This window comes from Pogona vitticeps, chromosome 2 (genome assembly GCF_051106095.1).
Source record: "Pogona vitticeps strain Pit_001003342236 chromosome 2, PviZW2.1, whole genome shotgun sequence".
Lineage (NCBI taxonomy): Eukaryota > Metazoa > Chordata > Lepidosauria > Squamata > Agamidae > Pogona > Pogona vitticeps.
In genome coordinates, this window is record NC_135784.1 from 142,450,141 (window position 1) to 142,466,500 (window position 16,360).

At 40.3% G+C, this 16,360-nt stretch overlaps 1 protein-coding gene across 2 annotated transcripts in view; it reads left to right on the forward strand.

The window, feature by feature from the left end:
- Positions 1-16,360, forward strand: part of RPTOR (regulatory associated protein of MTOR complex 1) — a 459,589-nt gene that overhangs the window by 435,699 nt on the left and 7,530 nt on the right. For both annotated transcript variants that reach the window (XM_020813521.3, XM_020813530.3), the window contains 2 exons: positions 6,335-6,462; positions 9,032-9,118. In XM_020813521.3, the coding sequence (XP_020669180.1) occupies positions 6,335-6,462; positions 9,032-9,118 (215 nt within the window). The remainder of the gene's footprint in view (positions 1-6,334; positions 6,463-9,031; positions 9,119-16,360) is intronic.

Genomic DNA, 16,360 nt, shown 5'->3' on the forward strand with positions numbered 1-16,360 from the left:
CTGCATTTAGAAGGGGTTTGGACTTGATGGCCTTATAGGCCCCTTCTAATTTCATGATTTCATGACTTTGTGAATCTCCGAGCATGAGTACCCTCCCACCAACATGTTCAAACAAGAAGCCTGCATGTTTGAGGCTTCTCCTACCTATGCATGTAACCAAGACTGGATGTGGGGCCTGGCTTGTCCGTCTGCTACTGGCTGCAGATGTTCCACTAGGCTGTGCAGTGCTTTTTTCCTCTCATTTGCCACTGATGCAGGACCAGGGCTCTTTCTGAAAACTGACTCTGAGCAGGGTCTGAGGGAACCTTAGGAGTCAAGTGTTAGGGAGGCCAGCAGCAGCAGCAGCAGCAGATGAGTAGGCAGGACTCTGCTCATGGCCAGGACAACTGGAGAGAGAAACAATTATAGAAGCCACTCCAGCTGTCTTTCAGTTGTCCTCTCTCTCTCTCTCTCTCTCACACACACACACACACACACACACACACACACATTGCAACATGCACTGTGCCACCTGGCATGATTCATTCCAGGGCAAAGGAATCGCATCCTCACTGACTTCTTCTTGGTCATCCCCTTCCCACTACTGCTGCCACTCCCACAGTGAAGTGGTAAGCAAGCCAGGTTTCTTGTCGGCGCTGCTATTCACCAGCATCACTGTCTTGAGTGAGGGAAGCCTAGCAAACAGTAAGAGAAAGTGGGCACCAGCAACATGAAATTATGTGAGCAAATTCTGGACTTCTCTTTTCCAATATCCATGTTGGAAAGTGATCAACTGGCAAGCTGACCTGGCAATTTTGCCTCTACCAGCCCTTTAATCGATTGCCCAATGCATTGGTCTACTTCTGGCAGCCCCCTAATCTGCATCTGCTGTACAAAGCAGTTTCTTTAATTTGACATCCTGACAAAGCTGGATCTGTTCCTTTTATGGACACTGAAACAAGCAAAGGGACATGGCTGTTTGAGCTTCCTGGCTGTCTCTTCACCAAAGCTGTCCTGCTACTCACCTTAGCAAAAAGTATGCGTGTTCACATCAGTTGCCGTTAAATCAAGCCTGATCTTCTGCCACATAATGAGAGGTAATCTCTCTCTAAGCCACTTTGGGAAATAGAATGTCGTCTCCAAAGCATTTAGAAATTAATTACCTCTGGATGAACATTAATTATGACACTTTGACCCAGCAATGCAGCACAACTAAGTCTATGCTAATCTTAATTATTTTCAAATATTATGTTATCTGTGCAAATGAGAGAACACCCGAAATCAGCAGGGTGAAAATATTTTAAATGAGAATGACTAATGATTGTACTAGGAGTATCTTAGAGGCATTTTATTTCTCGGACAGTGAAAATTAGTTTTTGCCGTGATTCAAGGAATCCAAGCTTAATCATCCTGCAAAACCTGGAAAAGTTGAACTGTAGACATTCATATTCAGAAATGCCTGTTTCTCATTCTTCCAGTCACTGAGAATACATCAGATATCAGGTTGATAGTGGAATCACCACAGGTGGTGAGAATATCTATACACCTAAATAAGATATACAAAAATTGCCACAGCTGTTGATTACTAGGTTAGCTGTAGAAATCATTGTCTTGAAGAAAGACAGTATTCAAAATCACTTCAATAACACTGTCTGCTGGTTCAATAATTGTATTAAAATAGCACATTGCACAACAAGATTTCATTTGAACTAAAATGACCAGGAATACAGTCTGTCAGGGACAGGCAAACAGTTATGGATAGATAGTGGAACCTACAAAGCAGAAGACTGAGGAGGTACTCAGATAAGCAGGGGTGAGCTGTAGGGGAGGAACTGAAGCTACTCTTCAGCTGTGGGTTGCTCAGGCTGAGGAACTTCATTTGAAACAAATGTTTTAAAGAACTTGGTTGAAACCCAGTGGTCTTTTGTGACATCTGATCCCTGCTGACCTGTTACTGCAGTGTCATGCCAAACCTCTGTCCATTCAAAGTGAAGCACAACAAAGAATCACATGTCAAGTGGTTCCCTGCTCATGCAAATTTGAATAATATCCAAATGAGTATGAGCCTTGCTGATTAAAATACCTTCTTGGAGGATGCTCTTCTGTCATATGGGGGGAAATGTTGTGCCTCTCCACTGTGCTCTGGATTGACAGGCTACTAAATAGCTGCCAATACAATGAGCTGCCTGCATATGACAAAACTCAATTACATTATAAAGATAGAACTCAGTGGATGAAGAAGGGAGAGAGTGAACAGGTTGCAGAAATACTCTATCTGGCCCATAGCGGTATTGCTTTCGCTTGCAGCCCAAAGGTTTGCTTATTCATCTGAATCATCTGGAGCTATCTGTTCCTCAAGCATCTTTTTACCCTTGAGTCTTTTCTCTGCATGCTGTGGACAAACATCTAATTTAGATTAAAGTCTTGACTGAAAGTGTGTTAGCAGACAGCACTATGGTCTTGTCCCAGTCCTCTGAGGAGGCAAGACCTGTTGATTTATTGGTGAGGGCCCCTCTGTATCTACAGACTCATCTGAATAAGAGGCTGGCAATCCTGGATAGTTGTCTTCAGCAAGTAGTTCATCCAATTTTTTTATCAAGCAAATGTTTAGAGAAGGTGGCTAGGCTCCCAGGAGCAAAAAAACAGGAAGAAGGTGTGAAATTAGCTCACACAGTTCTAAAGAGTCTGTTTTGATTATTATCCTAGTTTGAAAATCTAGCTCAATTTTTTGATTGCTTAATTAAAACTGTTTTTCATTTCCACAGCTGCACCGTTATTATTCCATGCAGCACTTTTCAGTATAGCAGATAAAGAGGAAAGAGCTATAGTGTTTAAAAAATGACATCACTTTGGGGGACATTCCAACAATTTTGGCCCTTGCTGTTTGCATTTATTATATTGCAAAGTTATTATTTCACTAAAGTTGCAGACCTTGATTTTTGTCCTAACAATTTTTGTGCAGAGCATAGACGCAGGGTATGTTGAATCCTAAAACAGCCTCCAGGAGTGTTCTGACCTTGATCATGGCCTTGCGCTGTTTCATCTTGCATGTTTCTTAATTACCTTCTGTCTCAATTTACTTTCCATAAAAACATGAGGGAGCATTATATGCCCCAAAGAGGTTTAAAAGGGCTTGGAAGCAACTGCTGCAAGGTTTGAAAAAAAGGGAGCATGTCAAAGGAAACATTTTCTGGTAATGGCCTTTCTTTCCTTCTCCCCAGAGATAATGCAGGGCTTTAGAGTTCAAGGCAGGTTATGTACTCCTGGAATCAACTTATACAATGCAGCACAGAAATTGTGAAGTACAAAGACAATATGTATTCATTGCACTGCTTGTATTTCTACAACTTACAGCAACTCCCTTTTGCTGTTTGGTTAAGCACATAATGAAGATCTTCTCAACAGGTCTTCTGAACGTCTGTTCCTTTCCAGTGTTGTTGTTCTTCTTCAAGAGATATTTAATCTGCTTCTATGGTATCTGTGGTTCCATTTAATACACAGCAAACAGCTATTGCTCTGTTAGCGTCTTTCTTTAATAGTACTTGTTTAAATGGCAGTAGCTTCCTGTAATATGTTCTGCTTCTCCCGTCATTTATGTTTGAACTTCCTGCATGTGCTGTGTAACTGCCAACTGCATTTGCAGCAAGTACAGATTTATTTCGCTTCAGGGAAGTGTTGTGTATGTATTTAAATAGGTTTTACAGGCATCTATCTTTACTGCCCTTTCATGCACATTTATAGTTGGTCAAGGATAAAGATGTTCTATGGAGATCAAAACTCCTAGACATTAATCTTAACTAGTTAGATTTTTTTTAATAAGTGGATAATCACAGTGAAGAGCTGCTTTGCACGCTTGTTCCATTGCAAAGGTCAGTTAGTAGATAATGAGTCAGTTTCTGAATATACTCATCAGGAAGCTGATTAAACACTTGTGACTTCCTGAGATATGTGCCTCGGATCAGAAAAAAAGACTTGTAACCCCAGTTTCAGGTATTTCAATGTGCATTTAAGTGTAAAATAGCCCAGTTTATTTTTTTTCTAAAACAAAAATCAGAACTGCTGAAGACAAAGTAACAGCCTAAAGGCACAAGAGGCTTGCAGTACCTTAAAGGTATAGACATGTGTTGTGTCATAAACCTGTGTCGACCACAGTCCACTTCACCAAGTGCATCTCTGACTGAAGTGGCACTGTCCCTTACAGTACATCCTGGAATGATTGACATTTATTACCTACATTTGCAATTGAAAATTGCCCAAAGCAACATACAAAACAAATTTTAGAAGACGTAGGAATGTTACTCTGTGGTGGCATATCAAGCATAAAGAAAAGAAAAATAAAAAATAAAGAAGACAAAAATGTTGTGGCACCTTAAAGACTGACTGCTATATTTTAATGTGAGCTTTTTTGGACAAGACCACTTCTTCAGACCGCACCCAGTGCAGCAACAGTTCGAACATTACAGGTGGAGAGAACACAAAGTAAGTAGGGCTGCAATAGATGTTTTGTGGAGATGAGGTCTGCATGAGAGAAAGGCACTCCTCAGGATAAGCTAGCATAGCCCATAAAGGCTTCAAAGGTAGCAGGCAACCATTCCTGCTGCACCATGAGACCCCAGGAATACCCTGACAAGTTATCTTGCTAAACCTGTTAGGTTTTATCTGGTGAGTGACTGACTGGAAGGACTGGCTTTTGATGTTATAATTTCTTTTTTTATATTTACTTGTTGCTCCTTGTGTTTGTAAGCCGCCTAGAGTGGTCGTAAGACCAGATAGGCGGGATATAAATAAATAAATCCCACATGTGTTGCCTCGATTCCATTATAAAACAAAGGCAGGTTATAACTACTATTTATTTATTTATTTATTTATTTATTCATTCATTCATTCATTCATTCATTTATTGAGCTTATATGCCGCCCATTTAGACATAGTCTACTCTAAAAAAGTAAATAGGTAAACTTACCCAGTTTAGTACTCTGGTCACTATATAGATACTCCTTTACATTATTTCATTTGGTAGGTGTTGCTATGTACTGAACTGTCTGTATACAGTATTTGGTTACCAAATTCCACTGTTCTGCTGCAAAACCTTTCTTTGGAAACAATGGTGGTGGCAAACTGAAGATCATTGGGTCCTCATGGGTGAGCTGCTGACTCCATCTATCTCACCATGAGCTAGATGGAAGGTGCTGCAATACTGAGTACAGTACCTTCATGAGGCCTCCATGAGACAGTCAAAGGATATAAATGAATTTTGAGGTATGCTATTTCTCAGCAGAACTGGGAGAAAACATTCTAAAGAAACAGACATGGATCACTACAGTGGCCAGCTCATTTCTGTAAATTGCTAAATCTCTATGTGAGCAACTTGCAGTTGTTTTAATAATCATACTTGTGCCTTTGTCTTTTTTTTTTTCTTTTTTTTTTCTTTTGGAATGAAAGGACATAGCTAACTTAGTCTTGTAGTCCTGCTCTGGAAATCTCATAGGTGTCCTAGTTCTGCCACAGTCATTTTCTATGGAATATTTTGCACTTCACTTCTTAATTTAAAACTATACATTATTTGTATTTCCAGAAGGTCATCTGCACAGCTGTAACTGATTTCTATAGCTACCTGATCCTCCTGAACCAAAATTTGAGCCAGTATTAATTATAATGACAGCTAGTCATTTTAATGTGAATGGGAGTAAATAAGCTGGGTCTTAAATCGAGACGTATCTAAAGTGTTGCAGATGAAGAAGCCTGCTCCTCTGGAGGAGAATTCCAACTGGTCTTAGAGGTGGACTTCATCTGAAATCTTTAGTTTGAAAGTTCACCTGTTCTGCACTAATTAAGGAAACTCTGCTGCTGCTGCTGCTGCTGCTGCTGCTGCTGGTAGCAGTCTTCAGAACTAGGCAGATCTGATACCATCTTAGCCTGGTATACAATCACCTCTGCAAAAAAGCAGATCTTGTCTTAGTGATCCACACTCTAGTGACATCCAGGCTGAGTTGCTGCAATGCATAGTGTGTGAGGCTGCCTGTAAAGATGGTTTTGAAAATTCTACTGGTAGAAAATGCTGCCATCCCAGTGTTGGTGGGGCCAGCTGGCTGGACCATTCATCACTTGCCCCATTTGCCAGTAGAATTCTGAGCCCAACGTGTAGAGTTTGTATTGACCTTCAAAGCCATAAACTATTAGAGAACACCTCATCCTGCCTGCTCACCCTCTTAGATCAGCAGCTGCTGTGGCCCTATTAACAGACCTGTATGTAAGATTTTTCTGTATCAGTGCTCAAGTACAGTTTCTGTGCTGTATTTCCTGTGCACCTGAAAATTCCTTGTCCTTTCAACTTTCATTTGTGTTTCTACCTTAGGATATTCCCACGGGGGCTGACAGCTGTGTCACCAGCCTATCATGTGACTCTCATCGCTCCCTCATTGTAGCAGGGCTAGGTGATGGCTCCATTCGTGTCTATGACAGGCGGATGGCTCTCAGTGAATGGTAAGGCATCCATCTCCTTTCTGCAACCAACAAATAATGCTTCACCTTGTTCTTTTTGTTGTTTTTTAATGCCTTTAAACACATTAGAAATGACCGATCTAACAGGCCCTTCCAATGTTCTTTTAAGCTGATTGCAGTGCTTGATGATGTAATGCGGGAAGAATATTGAATGCTGCTTTTTCCTCAAGGAAAAATGTACAACTCCATCTCCAATTCTAGTGACTGAGTTTCCGTGAACCACTCCAGACTCTGTTTTTACATAACAATTTGAAATGGCATAATGAAAATCATCCTACATAAATGTTATCTGGTGAAGATACATGCCTAACTCTTCCTCCCTGCCCCACTAGCCACTTGCATCCCATCTTAAAGTCTGATGAATCTGAAGAAAAGAAGCCTTCCCCTATTGGAAATTAACAAGAAACATAGTCCTAGCAATTAATTTCTGTTGTTTTTGTTGTTGTTGTTGTTATGTCCTGCTCAGCTCTCGCAAACTCAAACTTATAGTTGCTTTGAGGAGTCAATCTATCTCTTATTTGGTCTTCCTCTTTCCCTGCTTTCTAGAGTTTGTAAATTACAGTGTGGAGTGGATCAATTTGTAATATGGCTCTGCAATTAGGCTTAGACCACAGAGGCCTCAATTCAAGCTCCATCTACCCTCTAGCACTAACCTTAGTCAAATCTTAAACTTCTGTCAGCATCCTGCAAACTATAGTTGTTCAGGTATTTACCTGTCAAACTGTGTGTGTGAACGTGAGTGCATGCCTGTGTGTGTGTGTGTGTGTGTGTGTGTGTGTTCTGTGTTGTCAAGTCAGGACTGACTTACAGAAACCCTAATAGAGTTTTCGAGGTAAGTAAACTATTTAAGGAGTGTTTTTACCATTTCTACACCCCCATTCAGTTTCCATGGCCGAGTGGGGATTCAAACCATGTTCTCCAGAGTCCCTAGTCCGTCATACTATCCACAACACCATACTGGGAATCAAACTATACTTCTGCAAAATTCTGTGGCCTGGGAACAGATGTTACAGCATGGTACAGGGGCTTTTTAAATCATTCTGAGCTGTAAGAGAAATCACCTTTGGGAGGTTAAAAAAGAGGAGTGTCTGTTGGCTGACATGTACAGAGTTGAAAGGAATTCCAATGCTCCATAGCACATGCAACTGGCACATGAACTGTTAGAAGTAAGAATCAAGATAAACTGGAAACCATAAAGCAAGAAGTGGATTGTTTAAACTGTTTGGTGACAAAGAACCTGCAATTTCAGAAAGAGAAATGAAAGCTGCTCTGAAAGCACTTGGAAGAACTAGATCAGCAGGGAAGATAATATATCCATAGAACTATTTCATGTCACAGAGACTGACTCTGTCAACATTCACAAATTCATATATAAAAAGTGGGATTAGATTCAGATGAAGGAGGAGTGAAATCAGTAAATTAAGATATGCAGATGATGACGTATTGCTGGCAGAAAGGAGCAGTGACTTCAAACAAGTTCTGATGAAAATGAAAGAAGAATGTGCCAAAAAAGGACTGCAATTGAACATTAAGGAGACAGAAATCATGACTTCAGAAGAACTATGCAACATTAATGCTGACAATGAAGAAATTGAAGTAATTAAACATTGTATAAATCTTGGTTTAATCTTCAGTCCAAATGGAGACTGCCGCCAAGAAAACAGATGACTCAGATTCGGGAAAGCAGCAATGAATGAACTAGAAAAGATAATCAAAATGGTGTCATTGGATACCAAGGCCAAGATCATCCACATTCTTGTATTTCCAATCATCATGTATGGGTGTGAAGGTTGGACAGTAAAGAAAGCTGATAGGGGAAAAATTGATTTATTTAAGACATGCTACTGGAGGAGAGCTTTGCGAATACCCTGGACTAACGAAAGATCAACAAGCTGATCATAGATCACATAAAGCCTGGACTATCTCTGGAGGCAAAAACGTTGAAGCTGAGGCTAAGCATGTAATGAGAAGGCTAGACTCTGGAAAAGACAGTAATGCTGGGAAAAGTGGAAAGAGCAAATACAAGCAGGAAAATACAGCAGGAAAAGAGGAAGAGCAAATACAAGATGGACTGATTCACTAAAGGACACCACAGGCTTGAGTTTACAAGAGCTGAGCAGGGTTGTTGAGGACAGTTTTGGAAGTCACCCATTCATAAGGTAGCCATAAATTGGAGGCTACAAAAAAGTGGGGGAGAGCATAACAATATTGTATAGATTTATTTCTCTCTGAAATACATATGAAAATTATTGAAAATACTTATAAGGGAGAACAATGTTTCTGTTACCTCCTTATTATGAACCCAAAGATGGTGGCCTCTTGCTTTCTCTCCTCACCTGCCATTTCCTCTCCTGCTCTTTGTGGCCAAGCCCAGCCTTTACAAGGGCATCCACCTGAAAAATATGATGTCTAAACTCATTCTCTGATTCAATTTTACTTAACTGGGAAGCTAGTCCCCCACATGCAGATGGTTTCTTTTGAAGTGGCAGTACAGTCATTCCTGAGCTTTCTCTAGATCTGCCTTGCAAAGTTCCTCTTCTCTGTTTTCTAGCCGTGTGATGACGTATCGAGAGCATACAGCCTGGGTGGTGAAAGCATATTTGCAGAAACATCCTGAAGGAAACATCATGAGTGTCAGGTAGGCAAGCGGGGAGGAAAATGAACAAGGGCCTCTGAATATTTATGCAACATTTTCCTGTCAAAAGATGATTTTGCACTCTCTTGTTTAAAAATCTTATCTCTGGTAGATAAACAGCAGTGAGGTTTTTGCTCTTCACATTGGCATTTTTGCACTGCAATTAAGTCCTGCTCCAATATGCGGATGGGAGAAGAAAAGAGCAACCTAGTTCCTTAGAGCCAAGGGATTTGAATTGCACTTACAAGCCTGCCGTAAAAGGAGGTCCTTAGAGAAGTTGAAAGCTTGTCAGTTCACTCTGCTAGCTGGCCAAAAATGCAAATATAGAATATACTGTTCTTAGGCACGGGGTCACGGATGTGTGAGAGGCACAGTGTTGCAGAGCTGGATGTTGATCTTTGCAGAGCATAACCAAGATGTCTGGCAATTGCCTGCATCTTCTTCTCAACTATTATCCCTCACTTTCAGAATTTTGGAGATAGTAATCCTAAATTTAGGCTTGTGTCTCTAATAGTTCTAAAGTTAAAAGGGAGGAAGGGAAGAAACAAGCCAGACCAAGTCTTACTAGTGAGATAGAAAGCTTAAAAGAAAGGAAAAAAAACATCAAGGGAAAGATTTCATTGTGTTCTAAACTTATTGCTATGCAGGATTATTTCCCCATCTAGCAATTTTCTGTGCATAAATCCATTTCTCCTGCTTTGTAAATATGGTGTGGGAGCTCTGTCTTTATTTATTGTCCCATTCAAAGGACAGCAGACTATAGTTTACTGCCACTAAGCCAACATTTGTTTTGAGATATGCTGTTCCTTGTATTGAAAGAAGTGAAAGAAAATATAATTCTCTTAGATGTAATACTTTTCCACTACTGGAGAATGGACAGCAAATACTATGACCTTTGCTTTTCTGGTAAGTGTAGAGATGGTTCAGCCTGGCAGAGAAGAAGCTAGTCCCTTTACTATTTTTTACCTCCCCCACTGCACTTGGCCCTGAATTACCCTTGGTGGAGCCCATCCCCCTCCACTGTATAATTAAATATACCCTAGAATCCTTACTAGTGCTTGAATGAGATCTGCAAAAGGTGCCATGGCTAAACTGATGAAGTGCCAGGGTGTCTCAGTCTGGTGCCTGGTTGCAGGTCCAGCTGCACAGTTGGGATGAATCCAGTACTACGTTAGTTGCCATTATCACAGCAAATGATATAAAGCTTATGTAAACACAAATAGGAGCCCAGTTATACCGTAATTAGTGAACAAGAGTTGAGGGCATTGTCCTCTTCTAAGACATCTTTTAACAGTCAGAGCACTGGAATAATAGACCCTTGTGGCTTTAGACTCTTTGAGTCTTAACCTCCTGCACCGACTCCATTTGTATAGTTAAAGGGCACTCAGACAACAAAGTATCAATGAATTGCTATCAGATAGTCAGAGACATGTCAGAGACTGGTGTAGTGTCGTTGGCAAGTGTCCAACAGTGCTGAACCTTCTGCCAGTCCTAAAAACTGTAAAACGTTGGGATTTTTTTCTCCCTAGCAATTAAGCAGATAAACTCAGTAGTTCTCTTCAAGAGAACTTCAGGGCCAGTCCAAAATATTTTGCTGTCTAAAGCAAAGAACAAGCCATACCATTCTGTGTATGAAAGCTGACTTGACTAATAGTTAAATCCAGTTCAACCATGGCTATGGGAGTCCCCCCCCCCCCCGTTCTGCAGCATCTGGAGGCAGCAGGCTTGCCAGGCAGGCTACATCGCTTTATTGCGTTGTTCCATTATGTGCTGCCTGAGGTGGCCACCTCTCTCCGCCAAACAGGGAGGGTGGGTGCTCGTGGATGATATGGCTTTGACCTCTAATGGCATACTTGACAATGGCTGAAAAACCTTTTAGTTGAAACATTGACATAAAGGATACAAAGAACACGGACTGTCAGCCATGGGGAATAATGTGATGAAAGTGATATTTGTTCCTTCTGAAGGTCAGTAAAAGCTTGTCAAGAGATTTATATACCAGGGAGGATGGAGATGAACAATTGTGCATGAAATCTGAACTCTTCAGTTCTCATAGCAAAAACAGTACCCCAGAGAAACCAGAAGGCTTGGAGCACCTTTAAAACCAAGTACATTTGTTTTTCATAAGCTTTCATGTGTCCAAGCACACTTCTTCAGATGAAGGAAGGCACTACAAGACGTCTGGTTTCTCTTGCGCTACAAACACCAAATCATCTCTTTCTAATTATAAGGTATCCATTACTGTTTCGTTCATAAATTCAGCTCCTGCTGGAGCAGAGAAGAACTTTGAGAAAGCATCAACAGTTACTAACCTCAGCAAGTAAAGGAGGATGGTGTATTCTTTTCCTTTCTGTGGTTAGAACAATTCCAGGATCATGCCACAAATAGCATCCTTCTGAGACTGAGAAAGCTGCTTATCATTATAATGTTGTTGGGTTTTGTTTTGTTTTTAAATTACATCTAGTAGCAGTAGGTAGGCATTTCAGATTTCACCTAACACCTAAGCCTCAGGACCAGCTATGCTTGAAACTACTTGCACAAGCTGAATGGTCCATGACAGTGCTCTCTTATCCCAATGAATCCTTTTCAGATGTTACTTTGATTTCACCAAGAACTTTAGCACCCAGGTAGCTGCTATTTAAGAACAACTTCTGTGATTCTAAATCAGCAATGGTTGCCAGATTATTTGTCCCCACTGACTGTACTGGAAAATTATATTTTTAATGGCACTAGATTGGCTTTTACCCAGGCTGCTTTATTAGATTATTCTCTTTCAACTGGCATAAATCTGGCCTGATCACTGAATGATCTTCAGCAACCCACCCACCATCGTAATAGTTCAGTAGCCCCACTGTAGTGACCAGTATTTGAGTTCAGGTTCTTTAGGAGGAATGGAGGACACATACTACACACTTGGTTCACATTATTCATTGACAGAACACACATAGGAAGTCTGCCCAGTTCAGTTCTGTAGCATATCTGGTTCATATGCCCTCAGATGGCAAAATGTTGGGGATTCCAGGAGCCTTTGAAAACTGCTGCAGTCCTGGTGCTGTCAGAGGAAGGTAGTATTTGGGAAGATGGACCAATAATCTGATGCAATTTTTAAAAAAGAGGAGCAGGTCTCGCCCCCAACTAAACTTGTATAGATGTATATAGGTTGTCCAATGTCTCCTAATAAATAGCACAACTAGAATAGGGGTACTATTTACTTATTACCACATGTATTAAATATAAGCATTAAAGCATTTTGTATTCATGTTTATATTGCACATATTTTTAACATATAAGGCTCCTTAAGGAATGTTTTATCAAAATGTTTCAAAAAATCTGCATGATTATTTAGGGGTACAAGTCTGATGCTTTGCAGCCTTTGATTTTTTTTCCCACTCTCACTCACAAAGAAGGGCTCTCAGTGCCTCGAAAGGCTGTTACTACACCTCAGACAGTTTATCATTTAAAGAATGACAGCTGGTTTATTTCTGCGGATCTTTCATTTTGTAGCCCTGGAGCTTGGCCTTTCCAAATCTGACTGTCTGAGCAATATTCACTTCTGTTTGGTGCAACCCGCAGGACTTAAAACATGCTCTGTGCTTTCTGACTGGCATGTACGCAGGTGGGCTGTAAGCTTCCACCTGTCAAGTACAGCACCATCAGCTTGTATAAGCTTTCACTTGATCTGCACACAAAGAATCAAATATTGGTACTTTCATCTTCCTTTTTATTATTATGGCTGTGTTGAGGTTTCCTAGGCAATTTGCTTTGACAGTACAGCCCTGGAGCCTTTTCTCTGCATGAGTGCAAATACAGATGGGAGGATGAGGGAATGATACTTCCGCTCATTTTGCCTTCGGAAAGACTCTTTTGATCTATTGTCTTCAATACTTCTGCTTAAAGAACTCTACGCAAATTCTTCTTAGAATGGAGCTGGCAATATCAGTAATAGTAACAATAGTAGTATTGCTATACACAGTAACATCAACATTAACACCATCACCAGCATGGGCAGTAATTAGGTTAAGACAGGTTAAAACTAGTGCACCCTGCACTGTAGGTTACAATCTGAAGACAGATAAGACCCAGGAGAGAGGGAGAAGCAACCAAGCTTTGGCATTAAGGCAGTAGTTCTCAACTAGAAATGGGCATTTACTGTTGGTTCAGTGGTTTGTGCCAGTTCAGCAGACAGCTGAACAGGTATTTGGCAGTTCAGCACCCCACCCCTCGAGCAGATGTCCACTCACAAGCAACATCCTGCCTTCCCTGTCCCACCTTCTCCAGGTGCTGCCTGAGTTGGTGCCCACCAAAGAGGGTGGGCCATTGAATTGCAGAACACCAGCCATGTGCCAAATCAGTACAAACTGCCAAGGTATTTGGGCTTCGACATCCAGAAGCCACAGCCAACAAAGCCAGGATTCTGGGAGTTGAAGTCCAAAATATCTGGAAGGTGAAAGGCTGAGAACTACTGCATTAAAAGTTCTAGAAACATCATAGAGTACTGATTAAATCCTTGCAAGGAGATGTACGTGTGTTCATGGAAGGAAAATGAGTTCCGGGTAAAGAGACCAGTGAGTATAAAGGAACAGAATATTTGTACAGAGGAAGTACTACAAAGTGTAGAGAAGGGAAATGTATCAGTGAAGTGGATACACTCAGAAGGTAAATGAAAACATTTATTTATTTACAGAGCTTCTTGACTGCCTGAGTTAGTGAGAACACTAAAGGCAGTTTGCATAATTAGTCAAAACATAAAACAAATAATTAAAAAAATCAAAATGCATGATACCACAAACTAAAACTGAAAAGGTGACTTCAGACTGACGCCTGATAATTTAAATCAAAACAAGTTACATAAACCATAACATAATAAACCAAATATACAATAATATAATAAAAATAATCAATAGCAATTGTATCATCTCAGAAATTAGCCTAAGATGTCGCCAAAGGCCGCCTTAAGCAGTTCTGTCCTTACTAATCTTCTAAATATCTGTAGAGAGGGGGCTTATCTAGTTTCTGATGGAAGTTCCACAGCGAGGAATAAATAGAAAACAGAAAATAGATAAGAGGCTCCAAAGGATGGAGAGGTTTTATAACAAATAATAGTAGATCTAATATGGAAACAGAGCAAGTAAAAGAAGTGCAACCAAAGAAAACCATGAACACAGGGAGAAAGATGGAAACTGAGAGATCCAGAGGGAGAGAATGATCCAGCAATGTAGGCAGGAGAATGCTGAAAGATGTAAAAAGAGGATGAATGCAGAGAAGGAAGGCTCAGCAAGGATATCAGAATAAATGCTAATAACTGGAAAAGAAAAGAAAAGAAAGAAAAAGCAGATCTCAGATTCAGAAATAAGGAAAAGACCCAGGGGGATGACTCACAAAAGTAAGTCACAAAAGAAAAAGATGAACTAAATAAAATGCAAATGATGTGAGAGAAGAAAGGAAAGAGACAGAGGCTGATAACAACAGAGAGAAAGCGGGGGAGGAATGAAAATACACAAATATGCTCTCCAACTAGCTGCACTGTGGATAAAAGAATCTAATGGAAAAAATTCAAGTCTTTTTTTCCAAAATTGGAATCAGCAAACCAGTTTTTTTTAAAAAGCAGAGCAAAGTCATGAAAGATGGAGACATTATCACATAGGGTTGGCTAATACATAAACTAGCCACATGTGTATACATGCCACAAGAATGAGATTAAAATGAAAAGAAATGCAGTACTGTGAGCCTTAGCTGCAAGAAATATCCCCAGCAAATAACAAAAGTATAGCACCCAAAGCAGAGACAGTGAAAAGGGCCAGAAAAAACATTAACAAAATTGTAAGGAGAGGGGAAGCCAACTCAGCAATGAAGGTGGAAAAAACACTCCCAAGGCCCTCTTCACTCCTACACTGCAGAAAGCAGCAGAATGCTCAGGAACTACTGCAGCCCTGACAAGCTGTTAATAGAAGCAAAGGGAGGTGAAGCTGTTCTTGGAAAAATGCCCCCCTCAATTTTTTTTTCTAAATCCACCTACATAACAGCTGCTAGGTACTGTAGTTAGGGGAAAGGCTGCCGCCCCAAGGAAACATAGTAGCAAGTTAAGCAAGCAAGTTCCCTGGTAATTTTTCTGCTCGTGGAATCAGAAGGTTGGTGACCTGTTTGGAATCCCTTCTGGGGTGACTTTGTTGGCTCCTCTCTGGGTGAAAAGCCACCTCTGGTGCCACTGTCTGGCAGTCACCCACAACAACCTGCCCTCAGCAGCATCCTTAATATCTGGGCCCAGTCACAGCCCCTGCTCTTGTCTGAAACACACTGGAGTTTGTAGCCTCTGGGTACATTCAGTTCTTGCTACATTTAGGGAACACACACTGTTCACTACAGAGCTAAAGATTTTTCCATTACCTTCTGTTAAATTTCCATGTTGGCCTTTAAGTTATTATATTGACATTCAAAGCTTCAAACAGATATACTGCTTTGGTTTTTGTGATTTTCTTTTCAAACTCAATTTATGGCCATTCCGTTAATGTGAAAGAAAGTCTATGGTTATAATTACCCTGAATTTAATATCTTAACCTGATTTGGAATTCTTTGCAGTTATGGTATTATTTCACTGAATAAGATGGCTCCCCCCTCACACAGTTCATAGTACAAACATATAGGTACAAGATAAGAATTCGCTGTAAGATATTAATGCAAATGTCTGCTTGCCATGGGCTGCAAAGAGATTTTTGGACCTCAACCCTACCCAGAAGCCAAATCTTGTGACCAGCCACTTAGCTTTGTTCCTAGGCTGAGACAGGATTTAGTTTAAGAGATGAGGATAAAGTGCTGTCCAAAAGTTGACTCATACTGAAATATAATTGTGGGGCTAAGCCCAGGCATTCTTGCTTGGTTGTGTGTGTTTTTTTACATTATTATTGTTATAATTATATTTTCTGTTCCCCTTTTTTGTTTACTGACGTGGGGCATGTTGTTGTTAGGTGCCATTAAGTCATTTTTGGTTTAAGACAAATATATGAATTAATGACATCTTCAAGGTCCTATCATAAAAAGCTCTGCACAGATCTAGGAGCTTTTTTTCTTAGTCAACCCATCTCCCCTTTGTTCCTACTGCCTTCAACTTTTCCTAACATTATTGTTTTTTTTATTACCAGCAGATAATATCTTTAATTCCCTTAATTGCACAACAGAAACATTAGTAACCTTAGAAGTTAAAATTTATTTATTTATTTATTTAGTTATTTAGTTATTTATTTGATTTAT